The 18,145-nt window shown below is 34.2% G+C and overlaps 1 protein-coding gene across 16 annotated transcripts in view; it reads left to right on the top strand.

The window, feature by feature from the left end:
- Positions 1–18,145, top strand: part of CADPS2 (calcium dependent secretion activator 2) — a 576,693-nt gene that overhangs the window by 330,535 nt on the left and 228,013 nt on the right. For all 16 annotated transcript variants that reach the window (XM_025379676.1, XM_025379667.1, XM_025379666.1 and 13 more), the window contains exon 8: positions 936–1,075. In XM_025379676.1, the coding sequence (XP_025235461.1) occupies positions 936–1,075 (140 nt within the window). The remainder of the gene's footprint in view (positions 1–935; positions 1,076–18,145) is intronic.

Genomic DNA, 18,145 nt, shown 5'->3' with positions numbered 1-18,145 from the left:
ATAGTTTTAATGAACATATTTATTCTGTTTGTGAAAAAAAAAAATTAGCATACCTGAGAATGTTTATAATTCTTCCATTCATATCTAAGCTTCAGGCTTATGGCTTAAAATATAATGCAGTGCACTTCACATATTTGTTTTGTCTTTTAGCCTATAATGCTCCCATTTAAAAATATTAAGACTTGGATGTAAACTGTGCCTAAATATGTAATTACTGACTTTAAAAGGGGGAAAATACCTTGTATTATCTGCATGGTACCTAACATCTGAAGAGTAGGCTTCTCTTTCTTGGGTTGACTCTGTGAAGTGAGGGTCGTGAAATAATCACTTGTTAATTTGGCGATTTTATTAAAAGTAATCACTTTGTTTCAGTCATTATAATATCTGTAGTTTTGAAAACATGTCGTGAAAAAGTCCTTCTTTGGTATTGATCTAGAGCAGAAAATGTGCTGTTTTCCATCTTTAATTGAGTTGATTTCTTTTAATACTATTTTACAATGATAATAAAACAAGAGGCATATTTGTGCTGTTTGAAATAATTGGCTTTGGTTTTTAAGGATGTTATCCATAATTTCAAAGAATATCTTTCTGAACTGCTTAGCCCTGAGGAGTTTAGAATTTTCTTGAAATTATGGGTGTCTCTTGAGTATTTTTCAACGTCAATTCAACTGTAGCTTGTGGTGCTATTAATTCATTAGGAAGTGACACAGGAAGAAAACTCATTATGTGATAATGTGAAAACATGTATTTGTCAAAAAATAAATTAAGGCTGTATTGAAAATCCATCAGGTATTGTAGTAGGGAGTCAAATGGTTTATTGGATACATTTGGGTGTTGACACTGTTTTTTCAAACAGGTAAACATAGAAAATATTTTAGTTCCAACCCATAGACACTCTATATCATGCATTTAAATATGGTCTTTTTTCCATACAGGTGATATTATATCCAACTTCTAATAGCTCCAAATCAGCTGAATTACACCAAATGGTAGTTCCAAAAAATAGCCAGGATTCTGACTTAAAAATCAAACTGGCAGTGCGAATGGATAAACCAGCACATATGAAGCATAGTGGGTGAGTATAAATTTGAGGATTGTTTTCCTGAATTATTGAATTTCATTTCAGTGTATTGTTTTTGTCAGTTTAGTGAGAGAACCAGTATAGCAGACTTTTACACGGAGTTTTCTCAAAAAGTGACACACAAAAGTTATCTTACTCAATGTTTTTAGACCCAAAGATGGCTTTATAGCTCAATACATGGGTCTTTAGTTAAGATAACTGTATGCATGCTACCACAATATTGGAACTTGATTGTGTTAGTATTACTCATCAGTCATATTGATACAGGGCACGATACCTTCTAAGAAACATTCTTCAAATTACAATAATAGTTGAAACAAGTTTAGCATTGAGATCCCTAGAAATAAAACCTCCATAGACTATATAAAAACTAAAACATAGTGTAGATATAACCCAACGAGGCTGTATATATTTTGACAAGAGGGATATGAGTGTTCATCCAAACATGTGAGTGAGAACTGAATCAATATTGGAGAAAACTGCTGTTGCCTGGGGAATAAGTGCAGGTACTGTCTCCTGGGGATCACCAGGGGTCAGAGTCAGCCTTCATCTCTGCCAAGGTTCTTTGTCTGTTGCAGCTGGTGATGAAACAGGTCTGAACTCTTGAATAAAATGAATTTCCATAAATCCAGGACTTCCTCAGAATAACACTTTGGACTTACTATGGCCAAATCCCAGCATAGGGTTATTAGCCATGAGGAAAGAAAGGCGACCATTTTTCTTACTGTGGAGAGTAACACTTTGGACTTACTATGGCCAAATCCCAGCATAGGGGTATTAACCATTAGGAAAGAAAAGGGACCATTTTTCTTACTGTGGAGGAAAGTAGTTGTTGAAGTAGCTTACCCTGAGTTTGGCAACAAACACAGAGGTCTTAAAAAGTGTATCCTTGTAACAAGCAGAGTCTGCTGGCATTGGGGCCCAATCACTAACATCAGGGTGGAGCGAACTGATGATTCAAAAAATGAGGAGGATACTTTGGACGACCATTAGGGGAAACAAAGTTAGGCTCTGGGCAGGGGGAAATCCAAGGTATACATTACAGTTGGGATGGAACTAATGACTGTATTGCTTTTTGGTTTAGTAGGCAGCATGTGCAGTGTCAGACCTCACCAAAGGGAAAAAGTACATGAGAGGGTGGGCTCTTAGAAGGTGAACCATGATTCGGACAACCAACGTTATGCATCTTTAATGTAGTCATGTAAAGTCAAGTCTAACTATGACTCAGCTTATAATGCACATAGAGTGTCTGGGATTTAATATTTAATTCATGCATCCATCTACCTGCTCACCAGTAATTTATGCAGCAGGCATGTATTGAGCACTTACTGTCTTCCAACTAGGACACACTTTAATATGATATTATTGCAGGCCTATAGGAACTGGCTAGTCAGGGATTCAGACTTGTATGTAAATAATTATGATAGTGAGTGATAAGTGCTGTAAGACAGAAATGGGAACCTGGGAAAAATAATGCCTGATTTTTGCCAGGTACAGTGAATGAAAGTCTCACAGGACACCTGACTTTTGAGATAAAACTTAAAGGATAAATTTATCAGGTAGACAGTGGGAGAAATGTCATTCTAGCAACATGACAGCATGTACAAAGGCAGGGAGTCCTGGAAGGACTTTTAGCTGATGATAACAAGTTCAGTGAAACTGTCAGAGTGCTTTGAGACTAGAGAGAGTGCTAGTGCTCTAAAGTGCTTAGAGACTAGTAGAGTTACACATAAAAGAACACAGTATGTTCCAGGAACTGCAGTTGTTTCTCCACTCTTTTTTACTCAGTCCCTTTTTCTTTTGATGAATGGCACAATAAAAAAAAAAAAAAAAAAAAAAAACAGGAACCTATCATAATGTCAAGATGGCCCTAATTTACCCGTCCACAGTACCATGCCATGGTGAATACCCCTGGACCTTCAGCTTGTCCCAAGAACAAAGATTGAACATGCATAGGGCAGGTCCTGTAACCTTTAGCTCCAGTGGGAAGAAACCCTTGCTCTCACCTGGCAGTTCCTTGGTTTAGCATACTCCAGGATATGTGAGACAATCCAGACCCCTTACAAGGCTTGATTTGGAGGTAGGGTTTGTTTTTTTCACATCTCTTTGAATCAGTACCCCTAGAATGGCCCTGCAATTGACTTCTGCCCAAGACTAAATGTGAAGGAAAAGACTAAAGAGGATATATCATAGTCTCTTAATTTAATCCATAAAGCTCAGGAACTCACTGAAGGACTCAGACCAAAAATGCATCATAGCCCAACCATATCAATTATTATCTAACATTGCTAAGAGATACAGGCATTTCTAGATATTTAGGTATCTCTTCAGTTTGTGATATACACATTGAAGCAATGTTAGAACTGAAAATTATCTGTGATGTTATGCTAACATAGTATGTTGTGTAGCAAAATTAAGAATGTCATATTCTAAAATAGTGATTTGATTAAAATATTTTAATACTAATATTAGAAGAGTTGAACATTTTCAACATTGCTATAATAATAATTGATCCCTACGGACAGGGAGTTAGAGGTACTTTAACCTAAGCATCTGTTCTGTTTCCTCAGTACCCATGTGGTAACAGTTTTACACATTTTGAATAATACACCTATGTGTAAACATATATTGGAGAACATTTCACCTATAGCATAGCTATATTCATCTTTTTCTGAAGTACTTCATAAATGGATTTCACTGCACTGAGTTACATTTAAGAAGAGAAAGTTAATCTTTTTCTTCCAAGTATTCCGTCATACACCAAAGCAATAATGTAACAGGAATAGTAGGTTAATAGCATTTTGCTTTGAGCCTGGATCGTGTTTTGTTGATCATTTCTCCTATAATCAATAATTAACAGATGGATAATTTTAAAAGAGACAAGTCAAGTTTTAAAAATATTAATTTATCTTTAAAATACAGCAAACTCTTGTTACAGATAGAGTTGTTAGGTGGATTAAAAAATAAATTGGAGGATAATGGATTTTTATCTTCAGAGCACTTTAGACTTTGAAATCTTTTGGGACTTCAGTAGTAAAAACCTATTCTCTGTTTTAATAATGTGGACATCAAATATATCTTTCTTGCGTGAACTATTGTAACATGTATTCTCTGTTTTATTCATTTATCACTTATCTATAGTCCTTAAAAATATTTTTATCAATGTTATTTATATTTGTCTGTGTGTTCTCAACTGTACTCTGTTTCTTAGACCTATTTGAATTCTCAATGCCTCCCACAGTGTATGATCAGAGATAGATATTAATGTGAATAATGATGGTGAAAATGTAATATTGTGCTCCCTAGGGTATTAAGGGAAAAGTAATACAAATGAGAGTAAGCCTTATTTACAAATTGAAACTTAAAGGTTCTAAACACAGTTTATTGGGAATAGAACATAATTTTAATGTAAAAAAAAATGCCTAAAATAAATGAAATAAATGGTGTTTAGTTCTCAGTGTTGCATTTTAAAATGACTGTTTTTTTAAACCAGAAGGTAAAATGCATCCAATCTAAAGCTCATGTTTCTGATAACTAATCAGTCTACCACTATACATTATAGTTTATTTGAGTATGACTAACTACATGTAAATGAAAATTAAGCATAACGATGACTCCATCCTTTTAAAACCAAACTGAGCATTACCACAAGACGTATATTTAGCAAAAACGAGTTTATTTATTCTTTTGGAATATGTCATCTAAACTAATTATAGAAACTAACCCTTTGATAAATTTGTTGAACAAATTACCAGCTACGTTTTGAATGGTTAAATGGTTCACATCCAGCTTTTGAATTTATTTTCCTGGTTTGTGTGTGTGTGTGTGTGTAACATGAAGATAGAAGTGTTCTTGAACAAATGGGTTATACTTTAGCATAGCCTAGTGGCTAAGTAACAGTATTAACTTAAAACTCAAATAACTATTCCTATTTTTATTAAATAAGATTATTTTCCTAATTCAAAGGTTATTTTCTCAACCAAAAGGGTAAAATAAAATGGAACTAATAAATGATGGTTATGACAATTAAATCTATAACTGAAAAAGAGAAAATTGGCTCTCACAAATATGTGGAAGCATTATTACCATGATCTATGAGAAGTCTGCATGCAACTGATTACTTTTATAGTAAAAATAGAGTTTCATAACTATGTAACTATAGAAGACTTTTATCATAGTTTCTAATTGGTAAGAAAATTTTAGCAAAACCACTCTCAGATGAATCTCATATTTCTCTTTGTGTAGAGTCATGCTTGGCTATTTACACATTTGTTGAATGAACGGATGGATTAAAATATTTTGACATTGTCACAAATAAAACTCTCTAATTTCCATCATAAAGATGGAAAAGGCATTGGGCTCATCTGTTGTTGCAAGGAGAGACAATAGTTGAACTTCCAGCAGGAAAAACGAGACAAGCCCCACACTGGCTGCATTGTGGCCCCACTATTTCCCAGAGAGAGCACCAGCTGGGCATCCAGAAATTGGAGCAGCATGCCTATGTAAACTGCATTCACACGCTAAATATTCAGACATTGTATTTGCTCATAAAGTGAAATGACTGCACTCTAGTAAAGTTCCATTATTTAGCTTATTATTCCAGGTTTATGATCTCCAACTAATTTAGGGGAGGAAAATCTTAGCTGCATCAAGGTAGTATTTGCTCAGAGGGTCCAGGCTTTAAACAAAGTCTAGTCTGTTCTTTCACAAAGAAAATTGATATTTCATTTTTAAATGTACCTTTTAGAATGACTTCCCTCTATGTCCTTGTCTAAAATAACTATGTTTGGACATCTGACCTTGACCTGAACCTATGTATGTGTAGGTCTACTTGCATTCCCAGGTTGAACTTGGCCAAGCCTGGCTTATCCTGATTTCACCGAAATCTTACTTGAGTCCCTTGAACTGTAATCATCATCATCATCATCATCATCATCATCATCATCTTTTTTTTTCTTTTTTTGGGACAGGGTCTCACCCTGTTGCCCAGGCTGGAATGCAGTGGCACCATCTTGGCTCACTGCAGCCTCCACCTCCCATGCTTAAGCAGTCCTCCCACCTCAGTCTCCCAACCAGCTGAGACTACAGGCGTGCACCACCACCCTTGGCTAATTTTTTTGTATTGTTATTAGAGACAGGGTTTCGCTATGTTGCCTAGGCTGGTCTCAAACTTCTGCACTCAAGTGATCCTCCTGCCTTGGACTCCCACAGTGCTGGAAATACAGGTGTGAGCCACTGTGCTCAGCCTTATAATAACATTCTTCAAGTTTTAACCACATCATTTGACTTTATTCAAAAGAGAATGCTTAAAGACAGATGAGAAAAATAGAAATGCACAAATCATCATTAATTCCTTGAGAGTATAAAAGTTATATCCCTATTAGGGCCCTTTGCTTAATTGTTAGACTTTAATTTACATTTTTATTTGACAGCTATTATGGATGTAGATAAGGTAGTTTGTTGCTCTTTGTGTGTTTATTTTTCTGCTAACTTTATTTTGTCTCCTCCCTATGTCCAAGGGAGAAAAATGAAAATATTACATAAGGGCTTTGAACCATGTCTGAGCAACTGACTTGAATGATTTATCTAAGAAATGAGCTCAGATTCTAAAAATAGAGAACACCTGGAGATTATTTCATGGCAAGTGAGAGGAATAAGAAAGCCCTTTCCCTTTAATTCAGTCTAATGTTGTGTAACACTTTTTAAATTACAGATATTTTCAGTGCATATTTTAAATAACTGGTGGTGCTCATTGTATGTTTTACTACAATTTGCTAGTTTAACTTTTAATTTTCTTGCTTAAATCATTAAACAAGTTGATTTGATCCATATAGCTCTACCAGTCTATCAAATCTTGCTAGTTGTGGTATTAAAATTTGTCAAGTTTTATGATACATTTTTGATCTCATTAGACTTACATACCAGGTGAGTTAGTTTTAATTTCATCTCAGTTATTTTTATTTTTAATTGTAGTTTTGTATGTGATTCATTTTTATTTTAATTTAAAAATAATTTTTAGACAGGGTCTTATTCTGTCTTCCAGGCTGTAGTACAGTGGCGTGAACAGAGCTCACTGCAGCCTCCATCTCCTGGGCTCAAGTGACCCTCCCACCTCAGCCTGCTGAGTAGCTGGGACCACAGGTGTGTGCCACCATACCTGACTAGCTTCTTTAAAAAACTTTTTGTAGAGATGGGGTCTCCCTATATTGCCCAGGCTGTTCTTGAACTCCTAGACTCAGGTGATCCTCCTTCCTCAGTCTTCCAAAGTGCTGAGATTACAAGTGTGAGCCACCACACCTAGCTAAATTGCTTTATTTGAAGAGGGATTGATAAACCTAAACAGCTGACTCAATACTTACTGTCTACATGATTTTTGTTTTGTAGTTACCATCACACCCAAGACATTCATGTGATTGTATAATTAGCCTAATTAAATGTTTTGTGAAAATCAGTGAGAGAGGCTAGTGTCATTGAGATTAGGGTTCTAAAGACCTTTGCCATTGCCAGCTCTACTCTAGAATGCTCATGGTACTCACCTCCTCTCTTTTTTCTGTCTCTTATCAGATGCTGTCTCTACAGCAGCCCATCCTGTTTACCCAACAAAGAACCCTTCTCTCTCTGCTTCCGATTCTACTTTTAACTGGCTTCTTTTTTTTTTTTTTTAAGCTCTTATCATTATCTGTGTTATATTTATTGTTTATTAACTGTATCCTCAACTAGAATGTTACTGCCATGGTGTAATTTGCTATTGAGTAGCTTCCCAACTAAATTTGATTCCCATAGGGTAGGAACTTTGTCTTACTTGCTATTTTTAAACCCAATTTTTAGAACATTGCCTAATACTTAGTAGAAGCTAAACAAATATTTGATGAATTGATGAACTTTTTTTAGAAAAGAACAGAATGCAGAAATTATGCTCACAGTTGTAAGTGTTGGACTGATTGTTTGGATAATAACTTCAAATTAATCGGCACCACTGTAAGGTGGATTTGTTGGAGTGTGTTTCAAAGCATTATTGCCCCAGAAGAATTACAGGAAGTCTCCCTTATTTACAAATTTAAATTTGACTATAAATCTAAAGACTGTATTATAAAGAAATATATTATTTCCCCAAAACTTTAAATTGAAATTAATTACTCTCTGTAGGGAGACTTGTTGCCTGTCAACAGTTATTCTTAGACCATCCCTGTGGTTGAACTGTAGGAGGAAGTTTTAGCAACACTTCTTATGGGTGGAGTATACCCCAGGGTTAATTTGTTTTAATTTGTAAGAATGATGTATATGTAACCAATACTTACCAAAATTAAAGGCAAAAAATAACACCCTAGATTTGAGCTTTGTTCACACTATCTTTGTGGACTCAATAAAAGTCATTTGCTTTCTTTCTGCTACAGTGATCCTTGAATTTGAATAGTCATGCTATATTTATTTCAGTATTTATTCTGTCAATTCTATTTGGTGTACACTTTTTTTCCATTTAGATCGGCTCAAAAATAATTCATGAAAATATTTTCCCCAACAGCTGACAAAGAAGAATGAGGAGAAATATACAAGGAACCAGTGTTTTAATGATTAGACAGGCAGGAGGAGTCCTAGACTGTATACAGAGATGAATGGACTAAGCAAGTAAAAGCATGGGCTGACAGTACCAAGACTTGCAAATATTTCAGAGTCACAGCATGGCAGTGGACCAAAATCAGGACAAACCTTAGGAGCAGAAGGTTACATAAACTAGAAAGCAGGAAGATATGTGGCAGTAGTGAAGGGCAATAGCAACAAAAGTACAGCATATGGCAGCAAAGCTGGACTTACTTGAAAGTCCCTGAAAAAAAGGAAGGAAAAAGCTTAGGGAAGATCAGCAGAGGCCTAAAGAGGAGAAAATGAGTGTTTATGGAACATAGTAAAGGATAGGACGGGGCCTAAAAATACAGGAATGACGAAAAGGAATCTCTTCAAAAGTAGTCCAAGCTTGTCTGTTAGTGTGTTTAATTTTGGCATTCTTTCCATAGATGTTAGCATATGGATATAAGGGTCCTAAAGAATATTCCTACTCCTCTCTATGTAATCATCACTAGCACTTACTTGAATGGGGCATTGTTAATAGGGTATAATATCATGGCCACAGCCTCCTATGTAGACTATCTGAAGCACCTGAAAATCATAAGTAAACAGTACTGGGGAAGATTATACAATAAATTTGCTTTAGCATGATAGATGTGTGTTCAGATTATAAAAAGAAATATCACCACAATTTTAACATTAATACCAATGTCGATAACATGAACAGAGGAAAGAGTTTACAAACATTACATTTGTAATTATTCATCCTGCATTCATTTATATCCTTAAGGTTAGTACATTAGTAATTAAATCAGAAACGAAAAGCACATCTTATTATCATGATTTAAAAAATGGTTTGTTACTTTAAAAAATACAAATGTATTTTTAATGCCTCTGGTTATTTTACATATCAATATTAATACTTCTAAAACACATTTTAAAACATGTTTTTGACAGTGGATTAGAAGGATATAACAGTAGTCCAAAGGTCAATCAAAGAAAAGTTGAATACCACCTACTTCCACCTTTGTGAAATTGGCAGCCTCATCTTTTCTGCCATTTCGATTGATCTTTAGGTTTATCTTCAATTTACGACTTCTTCCTCGCTGACATTAGTTAATCTCCATCTCTCTCTATAGTGTTTCCCACAACTAAATCCCTTTTTATTCCTTCTGCCAACCCTAATTCAGTCTCTATCCTAACTAACAAAACCTGTTCAAGGACTTTTCTACTGACGTTCCTGTTTTCCTAACCATTTAGGGATTCAGGAATACAATTATATCTCTACTTAAAAAAAAAAATTCAATTGCTTCCCAAGTGCCTGTGGGATTAGATGCAAATCATTTAAGCTAGCATTCAGATTCTTCAAAAATTTGGTTCATCTAGATTTTATACCCAACACAGACTCCCAACTTTGCCAAGTGGATCAGTTCATGTACCCTGAACATGCTTTTATTTGCTTAAATCTATTTCTTTCACTCTTTTACCAAATCCTACCACTCTGGTACCAGGTTACACATTTTCTCATACGTATGTGCCAAGAGAGGCAGTGTTTTTTCTCTAGAAGTGATATTTCCTCAGAAGCAGACTCTCTGCTAACTGCAAGCCATCTTGTCCCTACTCCCTTGATTTTGAGAGAACTATTGAGTCTTTTTTATACCAAGACAATCTAAAGAGATGCTAGCCCTCCCTCTGCCTCATCAAGATTACTCCACATTTAGCTTGCAGTGAGCTGAGATCTGGCCACTGCACTCCAGCCTGGGCGACAGAGCAGACTCCGTCTCAAAAAAAAAAAAAAAAAAGATTACTCCACATTTGTTACCTTACAAGCTGCACAAGAGAATCTGGAATGGGAGGTGGGGCAGAAGCCCTTCTGCCCAAGGCACTCTCAACCACCTGTGTTCCCTACTCCATCTCTTTACTTTTTACCACAGCCCACAGGCCCCAGAAGAATGGACTTTCTCCCTTTTTTTCTGGCTGTCTAGGACCTTACTTAGTAAAACTTTTGATTAAGTCAGCCAGACTTGCCCTTTGCTGTATTAAAGGGGGAGATGAGTGAATTACAAAGTTATTTGTACATGTGGTAGGTTGATCACATAAATAGAACCAATAAACAGGCTTCCTAAATTCATACCTTGTGCCCTAAATCTTTCTTGTCCCCTCCAACTTTGGGTTTGGCCATGTGGCTTGCTTTGGCCCCTGGGACAGAAGCAGATTTGATATAAGCATACACTTGAAAAAGCACATGTACATTTTCACTTCCTTTCTTGCTTGCTTCCTTCACCATGAGGACACACATGGGCTAGCCCACTGGTAAAGCAGAACTAAATCAGCCTAGTTGTGCTGACCTGGGTTTCAGGCATATGAATGAGCCCAGCTGAAATGAACAAAGCCAGCTAGCCAACATGAAACTGACCACAGACCCATGAGTTGGTCATGGCCCACCCAGCTCAGATCAATAGAACTGCTTAATAAACTATAGGCTCATAAGAAATAATAAATGGTTGTTGTTTTAAGTCACGAGGTTTTAGGGCAGTATGTTATACAGCAAAGGTTAGATTCTGTGCACTCTTGTCTTGCTACAAAATCCTATTCACTTTTTTTTCTATTATACATCAAATGCACAAAGCTGGATTAATCATAACCCTTACCCCATGATGTATGTCACATTGATCTATACATTTATTTGTTTATATAATCTTTCCTGTATAATATGCTTTGCTACAAACATACTGTACTTTATCCGTTTCATCAAAATGGACATTTGAGTCATTCCAGATTCTTGCTATTTCATATAGTGGTACTGTGAACATTCTTGTACATGTCTTCTGGTATATATATGCATAGTTTCTCTTGAGTGGATACCTAGGAGTGGAACTGCTGAGCTAGTAAGAATGTGAATATTTATCTTTACAAGATAATACTAAACTTTTTCAAGTTTTACCTAATAATTCTACCGGTATACATTTCTTCCAGCAAGTATAAGATCTTTCTGTTCTCTTTTTTGGCTTTTCCCATCTACTACCTTCTTTGGATACTTTTCACATGATTTTGTTTATATCTATAGTTATATTATTGTCTCTTGAAGGCAGAGATCCTGACTCTTCATTGCTTAGTCCACATGCTTCAGAACATAGTGGATACACATTATTGTCTGATAATTGGTTGATTTAATTTCAGATTAAGAGACAATATGAAAATTCCCTTGATATTTTTCATTTTTCCATCACAGACTGACTTGGGAACCCCGAATTGTGCTCCCAGATAACCTTGAATACTCTCTACTATAAAATTATAACATCCACCTTCCTATTTGTCTCACCAGCTCAGATCACCTCCTTGTGGGCTGGACCTTATTGTTCACCATTATTTGACCAAGCACTGAATGCATGCTTGGTTTCATCAAATCAGTTATTCAACACATGTTTATTGATGTGTCAGATTCAATAAATGAGTAAATTTATTGAGACTGTGTCAGACTCAAGTGAGTGAATGAGTGAAATTTGCTGTAATAATAGTAATACTTAAAAAATCATCAACAGTAATGCATTAGATACCGTAGAGCTAATTACTTGCCCCACTGAAATGGAACAGCTGTTAACCAAATAGCATAGACTAGAAAATTTTAAAAACTGTAAAATTGAAAACAGTTTAAGCTGGCAAAACATAGCATAAATCATATGTAAAAAGTGTAGTATACTGTTAGATATTAATTGCTTCTTCCATGACTTTGACGTCCATTTGGAAAGATACCACAAATAAGCGGTTCACAGAATCTATTTTAACTGGTAGCTTGAAGCTGTTTCCAAAATATCCTTATACCAGAATTCACAGAATGTTAAAAAAATTAACTAACTTTATTCTTCCCTGAGTGTTAATATACCTATACACGATCAAAATATCCTTATACCAGAATTCACAGAATATTAAAAAAATAGCTTACTTTATTCTTCTTTAAGTGTTAATATACCTATACATGATAGTGTTGTCCCAAGTCATTTGGGTGGAATTTCCATTGGTGACTCTAGTCAGGGAAAGAGCAAGTATAAAATGATTATTTGAAAACAGTAGCTGAAAGATACTGTCTTTGTTGGTAGTGGTTGTGAGAATTATATGTGTTTATGGATATTTATTAAACAAATATGGAACATATTTAAGAATAGAAAGGGCTTAACTCCTCTTATGAAATGTGAAAAACTGTGGAAGGGAAGATGATAAAACCCGAGTGATCAGAGAGATTCTAGATCGATGTAGACTATGATGAACAGGGCAGAAAAAAATACTGAATAAAGTGAATGAGGATTGAACGTGAAATGTGTAAAACATTAAAATGAATCAGACAGCTACAATAAAACAGGAAAGTAATGTTACAGTTGAAAATACTGCAAAGAATATAAAGTTATCCTCCACAATATCTATTTGTCCACTGGACACAAATATGCATGTTTTATTTATAGAAAGACAAGTTCCCATTTGTTTAGCTTTTCCCTTGACCTTAAAATGAAAGTTATGAACGTTTGATAGCATCTGCTAATAACTTCCCAAACTTGCACTTAGTTATAGAAAACCATGTGTTGTTTACCCAAATATTTAGCCATTTGACTTAACTATTGTATCTGAGAGAATGAGAGTGTTAAGTGTGTTTGTAGTAATACATATGAATAATGAAATGTCAATACATAATTAAAATTTACTAAAGAACAGTGTAATACCATAGTAGGACAGCTTAATTGTAGTACCTAGAGTCTTCAGCCAGCATGCCAATTATAGCCTCATCACTGTGTGATCTTAAGGCAAGTTACTTAACCTCCTTGTGCCTCCCTTCTTTCTCTGTAAAATTGAATATGACAATCACCGATTTCAAAAGGATGCTGTAAGGATTAAATGAACTAATATCACTAAAGTGACTAAAACATTGCCTGGCACATTGTTAACAGTCCATTTTAGCTGTTATCATTACACAATAGATAATTTATGATTTACAAATAAATGACAAGATTTGATTTTATGCTACTATATTATTACACATATGATATTTTCCATGTGTAACCTTGAGATATTCTTCTGTTGCAATAGTTATATATATATATATATATATATTCATTATAGAAAAATGTAATTATAAGAGAAGTGTTTAAAAAGAACAAAAATTGGCTGGGCACGATGGCACATGCCTGTAATCCCAGCACTTTGGGAGGCCGAGGCGGGTGGATCACATGAGGCCAGGAGTTCAAGACCATCCTGACCAACATGGTGAAACCCCATCTCTGCTAAAAATACAAAAAAAGATAGCTGGTTGTGGTGGTGGGCACCTGTAATCCTAGCTACTAGGGAGGCTAAGGCAGGAAAATCACTTGAACCCAGGAGGTGGAGGTTGCAGTGAGCCGAGATCACACCATTGCACTCCAGCCTGGGCAACAGAGTGAGACTCCATCTCAAAAAAAAAAAAAAAAAAAAAATCTCATAATACCACTTTCAAAAATATTCTTAGGTATATGAAAGTTAAAAGTACTGCTTTTTCTGTTTCATTCTGAACCACAGGATCAACTATTTGGTGCACATATTTTTGTTTCTGTGTGTGTGTATCTTTGTTATATTAACATACTCAATTTACAGTAATTTTAGACATGTTCTACTTCCAGCACTGACATTTTCTGCCAGCATTAAGTACTCTCTATGTATTTATAGTGTTTGGACTGTAAAAGTTATATAATGAATTAATGGGTTAAAATGATTTCTTAATTAAAATCATTGCTATAACTTACATTTCTATAAAACCAATTGGTTTTTATAAGTCATATAAAATGAAAAATGGAACTTTGTGATACAGAGCACAAATTGCGTTAATGATTCATAGGTATTATGAGTGAAATGAAAAATTACTAGACAAGGAGAAGAAAGGAGAAAGTGTTTATCCTGCTACCAAATATTCAGTGAATGGATTGTAACTACAATCTTGTCTTTAATGTTTCCCATGGTAATTGTCAGGAAGAGGTATGAAGGATTGTGGGACCTTAATAATATGCCTTGCCGTTTTAATTGCTGAGAGAAGCAAGAGAATTTTAATTGCCAGGAGATATATTACTAATTAAAGTGTCATTCTACATTCATTCTGAAATAATTAGTTTGAATATTTATAAGAGCCGAGATATAAATTTAGTTTCAAATTTAGGAGCATACCCACAACACACTTTGTTAAAATTATCTATGGTTAAGAAAGGTTAACAATCATAAAACTTTAAATGTTTCTTTAATTTGATACAATTTAATTTTTTATTGGATTATTCAACTGAAAACTGGAATTCACAGTATTTTAAAACTTAGTATTCCTTTTAAATTACTATAATAGTTAAAGTCCTAAATTGCTTTCATGTTTCTGGGGCATTGGGTTTTTAAATTTTTTAGTTTTAGCATTCATTACAGTAAAAGGGAAAATCTTTTGTAAATGATGCCAACATGAGTATAATGTCATATATGAATTATAAATTCTGTTGATACCACATGGAAACTTGTAAATGTAGTCATGATTCAGTGGACTTTTAAAATTCTAGACTAAATCTCAAATACTCAGCTAAAATAAATTAACTGAAAAAGACATGTACTTGAGCTGAAACAGTAAACTTAACACAAAAAAGTAAATACATTAAATATAAAATGTGACTTGAAACATTTTGAACATGCGGTTACCTAAAATCATCAGTTGAAGTTTTATGAAGATTAAGGACACATTAGGAAAATGAAAAGGAAGAAAAAATGTTTTTCTTCGTATGGTTATTGCATAAAATTAAAGTCATGCCTTATACTTGGCTTAATAATTATAAGGTTTATGTTTACAACACTTTAAATACTCACTTTTTTCCCTGTATAACTGGTATACAATTACATTTGTTACAAAGGCTGTTGATGGATTTAACTTGCTTGCCTTTTTGTTTTTTGGGGATTTGGAGCGCAGAGCATTGAATACTGATATTTCTCTTTTAATGACTCATCGTCACCAGCCCCTTTTTTGTTTTACTTAAATATTTCATTTCTGATCCCATCTCTTATTTTGCTCCTGCCCACATAGGTATCTGTCTTAGTCCATTTTGTGTTGCTCTAATGGAATACCACAGACTGGGTAGTTTATAATGAACAGAAATTTATTTGGCTCACAGTTTTACAAGCTGGGAGGTCCAAGATTAAGGGGCCAGCATCTGGGGAAGGCCTTCTTGCTGTATTAAAATATGGTGAAAGGCATCACATGGGTCAAAGAGAGAGGAGGACTGAATTCATCATTTCATCAGGATCTCACTGCCATAATAATGGCATTAATCCATTTGTGAGGGCGGAGTCCTTCGTGATCTTAAAGGTCCTACTTCTCAACACTGTTGCATTTGGGTTTTAAGTGTCTGACACATGAACTTTGGGAGACATATCAAACCATAGCAGTATCCACTCTATATTGGTTAATATAGCCATGGATGTTGTTTATCCCTGTAAAATGTGTAGTGTGTTTTTTTTTTGTGTGTGTGTGTGTGTTAAATGTAGATGTTTTGTGCTATAGATTTTTTTTTCATTAAACATCCAATATTTAAGACCAATGTTCATTGTTATATATTCCTTTAGGTCACTGCTTCTTTTACTACCTGGCATACCACAGTGTCTACTACATTTTACCTATTTGATCCTCTAATGATAAACACCTGAATTGTCTCCAACTCCCATCATTATAAATAGTGTTCCAGTAGTTGTCCTTGATCATGTCCACTCACGGTCCTGTGGTAAGAATTTCTCCACTATGTATAGCCAGGAATGAGGCATACAGATTCTTAATTTCACCAAGTATTTCAAGATTGCTTTCCAGATTATTTTTTCCTACTTACAGTGCTACTTTCCTATCTCCTTACCCGAAATAGGTTTTACTGACCTTTCTAATTGTTGTTTTTCTGATAAGGGGAAGCAATGATATTTTTCTCCTTGAACTATCAGTAGAGTAATTTATATTGGTGGGGATTTTTTTTTATGTTAAACTATCCTTACATTCATGGAAAACAGTTTTTTATTTAAATGTTATGAGAATTTTTTAAAATTAAATAAAATTTAAATAATACCCTTCAGTTTATCTGACTGCTAATGAATTAAGGTAAATGTTCTTTTTTTTTTTTTTAAAAAAAAAAAAAAAAAAAAAAAAAAGGCTAGTTAAGCTGCCTCTTTTGTGTTTATATTCACCCCCACTGCCAAATTTCACATCTCAGCTTATAAGTTACATTGGTATATAATTTTTTTTCTTCACTGTTCTGAAAGGATTATCAGTCTAGGAATCAAAGGCATATTAACCTCTTTAAATCAGTTGGACAGTAATTTTTTCGCATTCTCTTTTTCCCTTTGTTCTCTTTTTTTTTTCTTTTTTTACTGAAACTTTTGTATAAGCGGGATTTTTCAGTCATTGCGAGTTTGTTAGAAACATATTTTTAATAATGTCTAGATTGGAAACTTGGGTTGGAGGTAAGGGGAAGTATTTTTGAATACCTTTGGTGGCTATTTCAAGTTTTTTAGTAATTCTTGGTCGGTCTACATTTTTGCATTTTACATCAGTTTTTCCTTTGGAAAGTATCATTTTTTTTCCAGATTATTCTTAGATTTAGCTATTAATATTTTAATATTTAAAATCCTCTGATGTGTTTTATCTATCCTTTTATAAATTCTTTTTTATTTCATTTTTCTCACTTCAAATATTCTGTTTAATTTCTATTATTCCTGCAGAAGTTTGTCTCCAATACTAATCTTTTCAAGCACCAATACATGTGTATTAATTTCCTCTCTCTTAAAAAATCTTAGTTCCATTGATTTCCTCCCAAATCTTCATTATTTCTTTTCTTCTGTTTCCCTAGGATTGTTGGGTTGTGTTTTTTCCAAATCCTTTGGTTGAATAATTCAGCTTATTTTTCCCTGTATTTCTTATATCCCAATAGCCTTGAGTTTTAAATATGAAATTTTTGTTTTTGTTTTATTTTATTACTCAAGTAAACGGTTTTTTCCCCCAATTCTTTTGCAGTTGTTTCACCTCAAAAGAGCGTTTTTTCTGCTTATATTGAGTTTTTTGTGTAAAATTTTAACCTAGTTTTATCTTTAATTTCATTCTCTATTAACATAAGAAAGAATCTTTCTTCTTCAACATAGCATTACACTTTATAATTTTCTTTTAGAATTTTTCCTCTGTTATGTGGTGCTTCTGTATTCTGTGGAGCATAATCTTTTTTTTTTTTTTTTAATTTTTGCTTGTATTACCATTCATAGATACTTGTCTAAACAACCTAGGACAGATAGTTGTAAATATACTTCTTTAATAAATAGTTGTATATATGGCTTCTTGAAAGTCTTTTTTTTTTTTTTAACTTTTAAGATTAGAGTACAAGTGTAGGTTTGTTACATAGGTAAAATTTTTGTCATGGAGGTTTGTTGTACAGATTATTTTATCATCTAGATATTAAGCCTAATAACTAGTTGTTTTTCCTGATTTTCTTC

Source organism: Theropithecus gelada, chromosome 3 (genome assembly GCF_003255815.1).
Source record: "Theropithecus gelada isolate Dixy chromosome 3, Tgel_1.0, whole genome shotgun sequence".
In the NCBI taxonomy this organism is placed as follows: domain Eukaryota; kingdom Metazoa; phylum Chordata; class Mammalia; order Primates; family Cercopithecidae; genus Theropithecus; species Theropithecus gelada.
The sequence above is the reverse complement of the archived record's forward strand: the minus strand, read 5'-3'. Positions and strand labels throughout refer to the sequence as shown.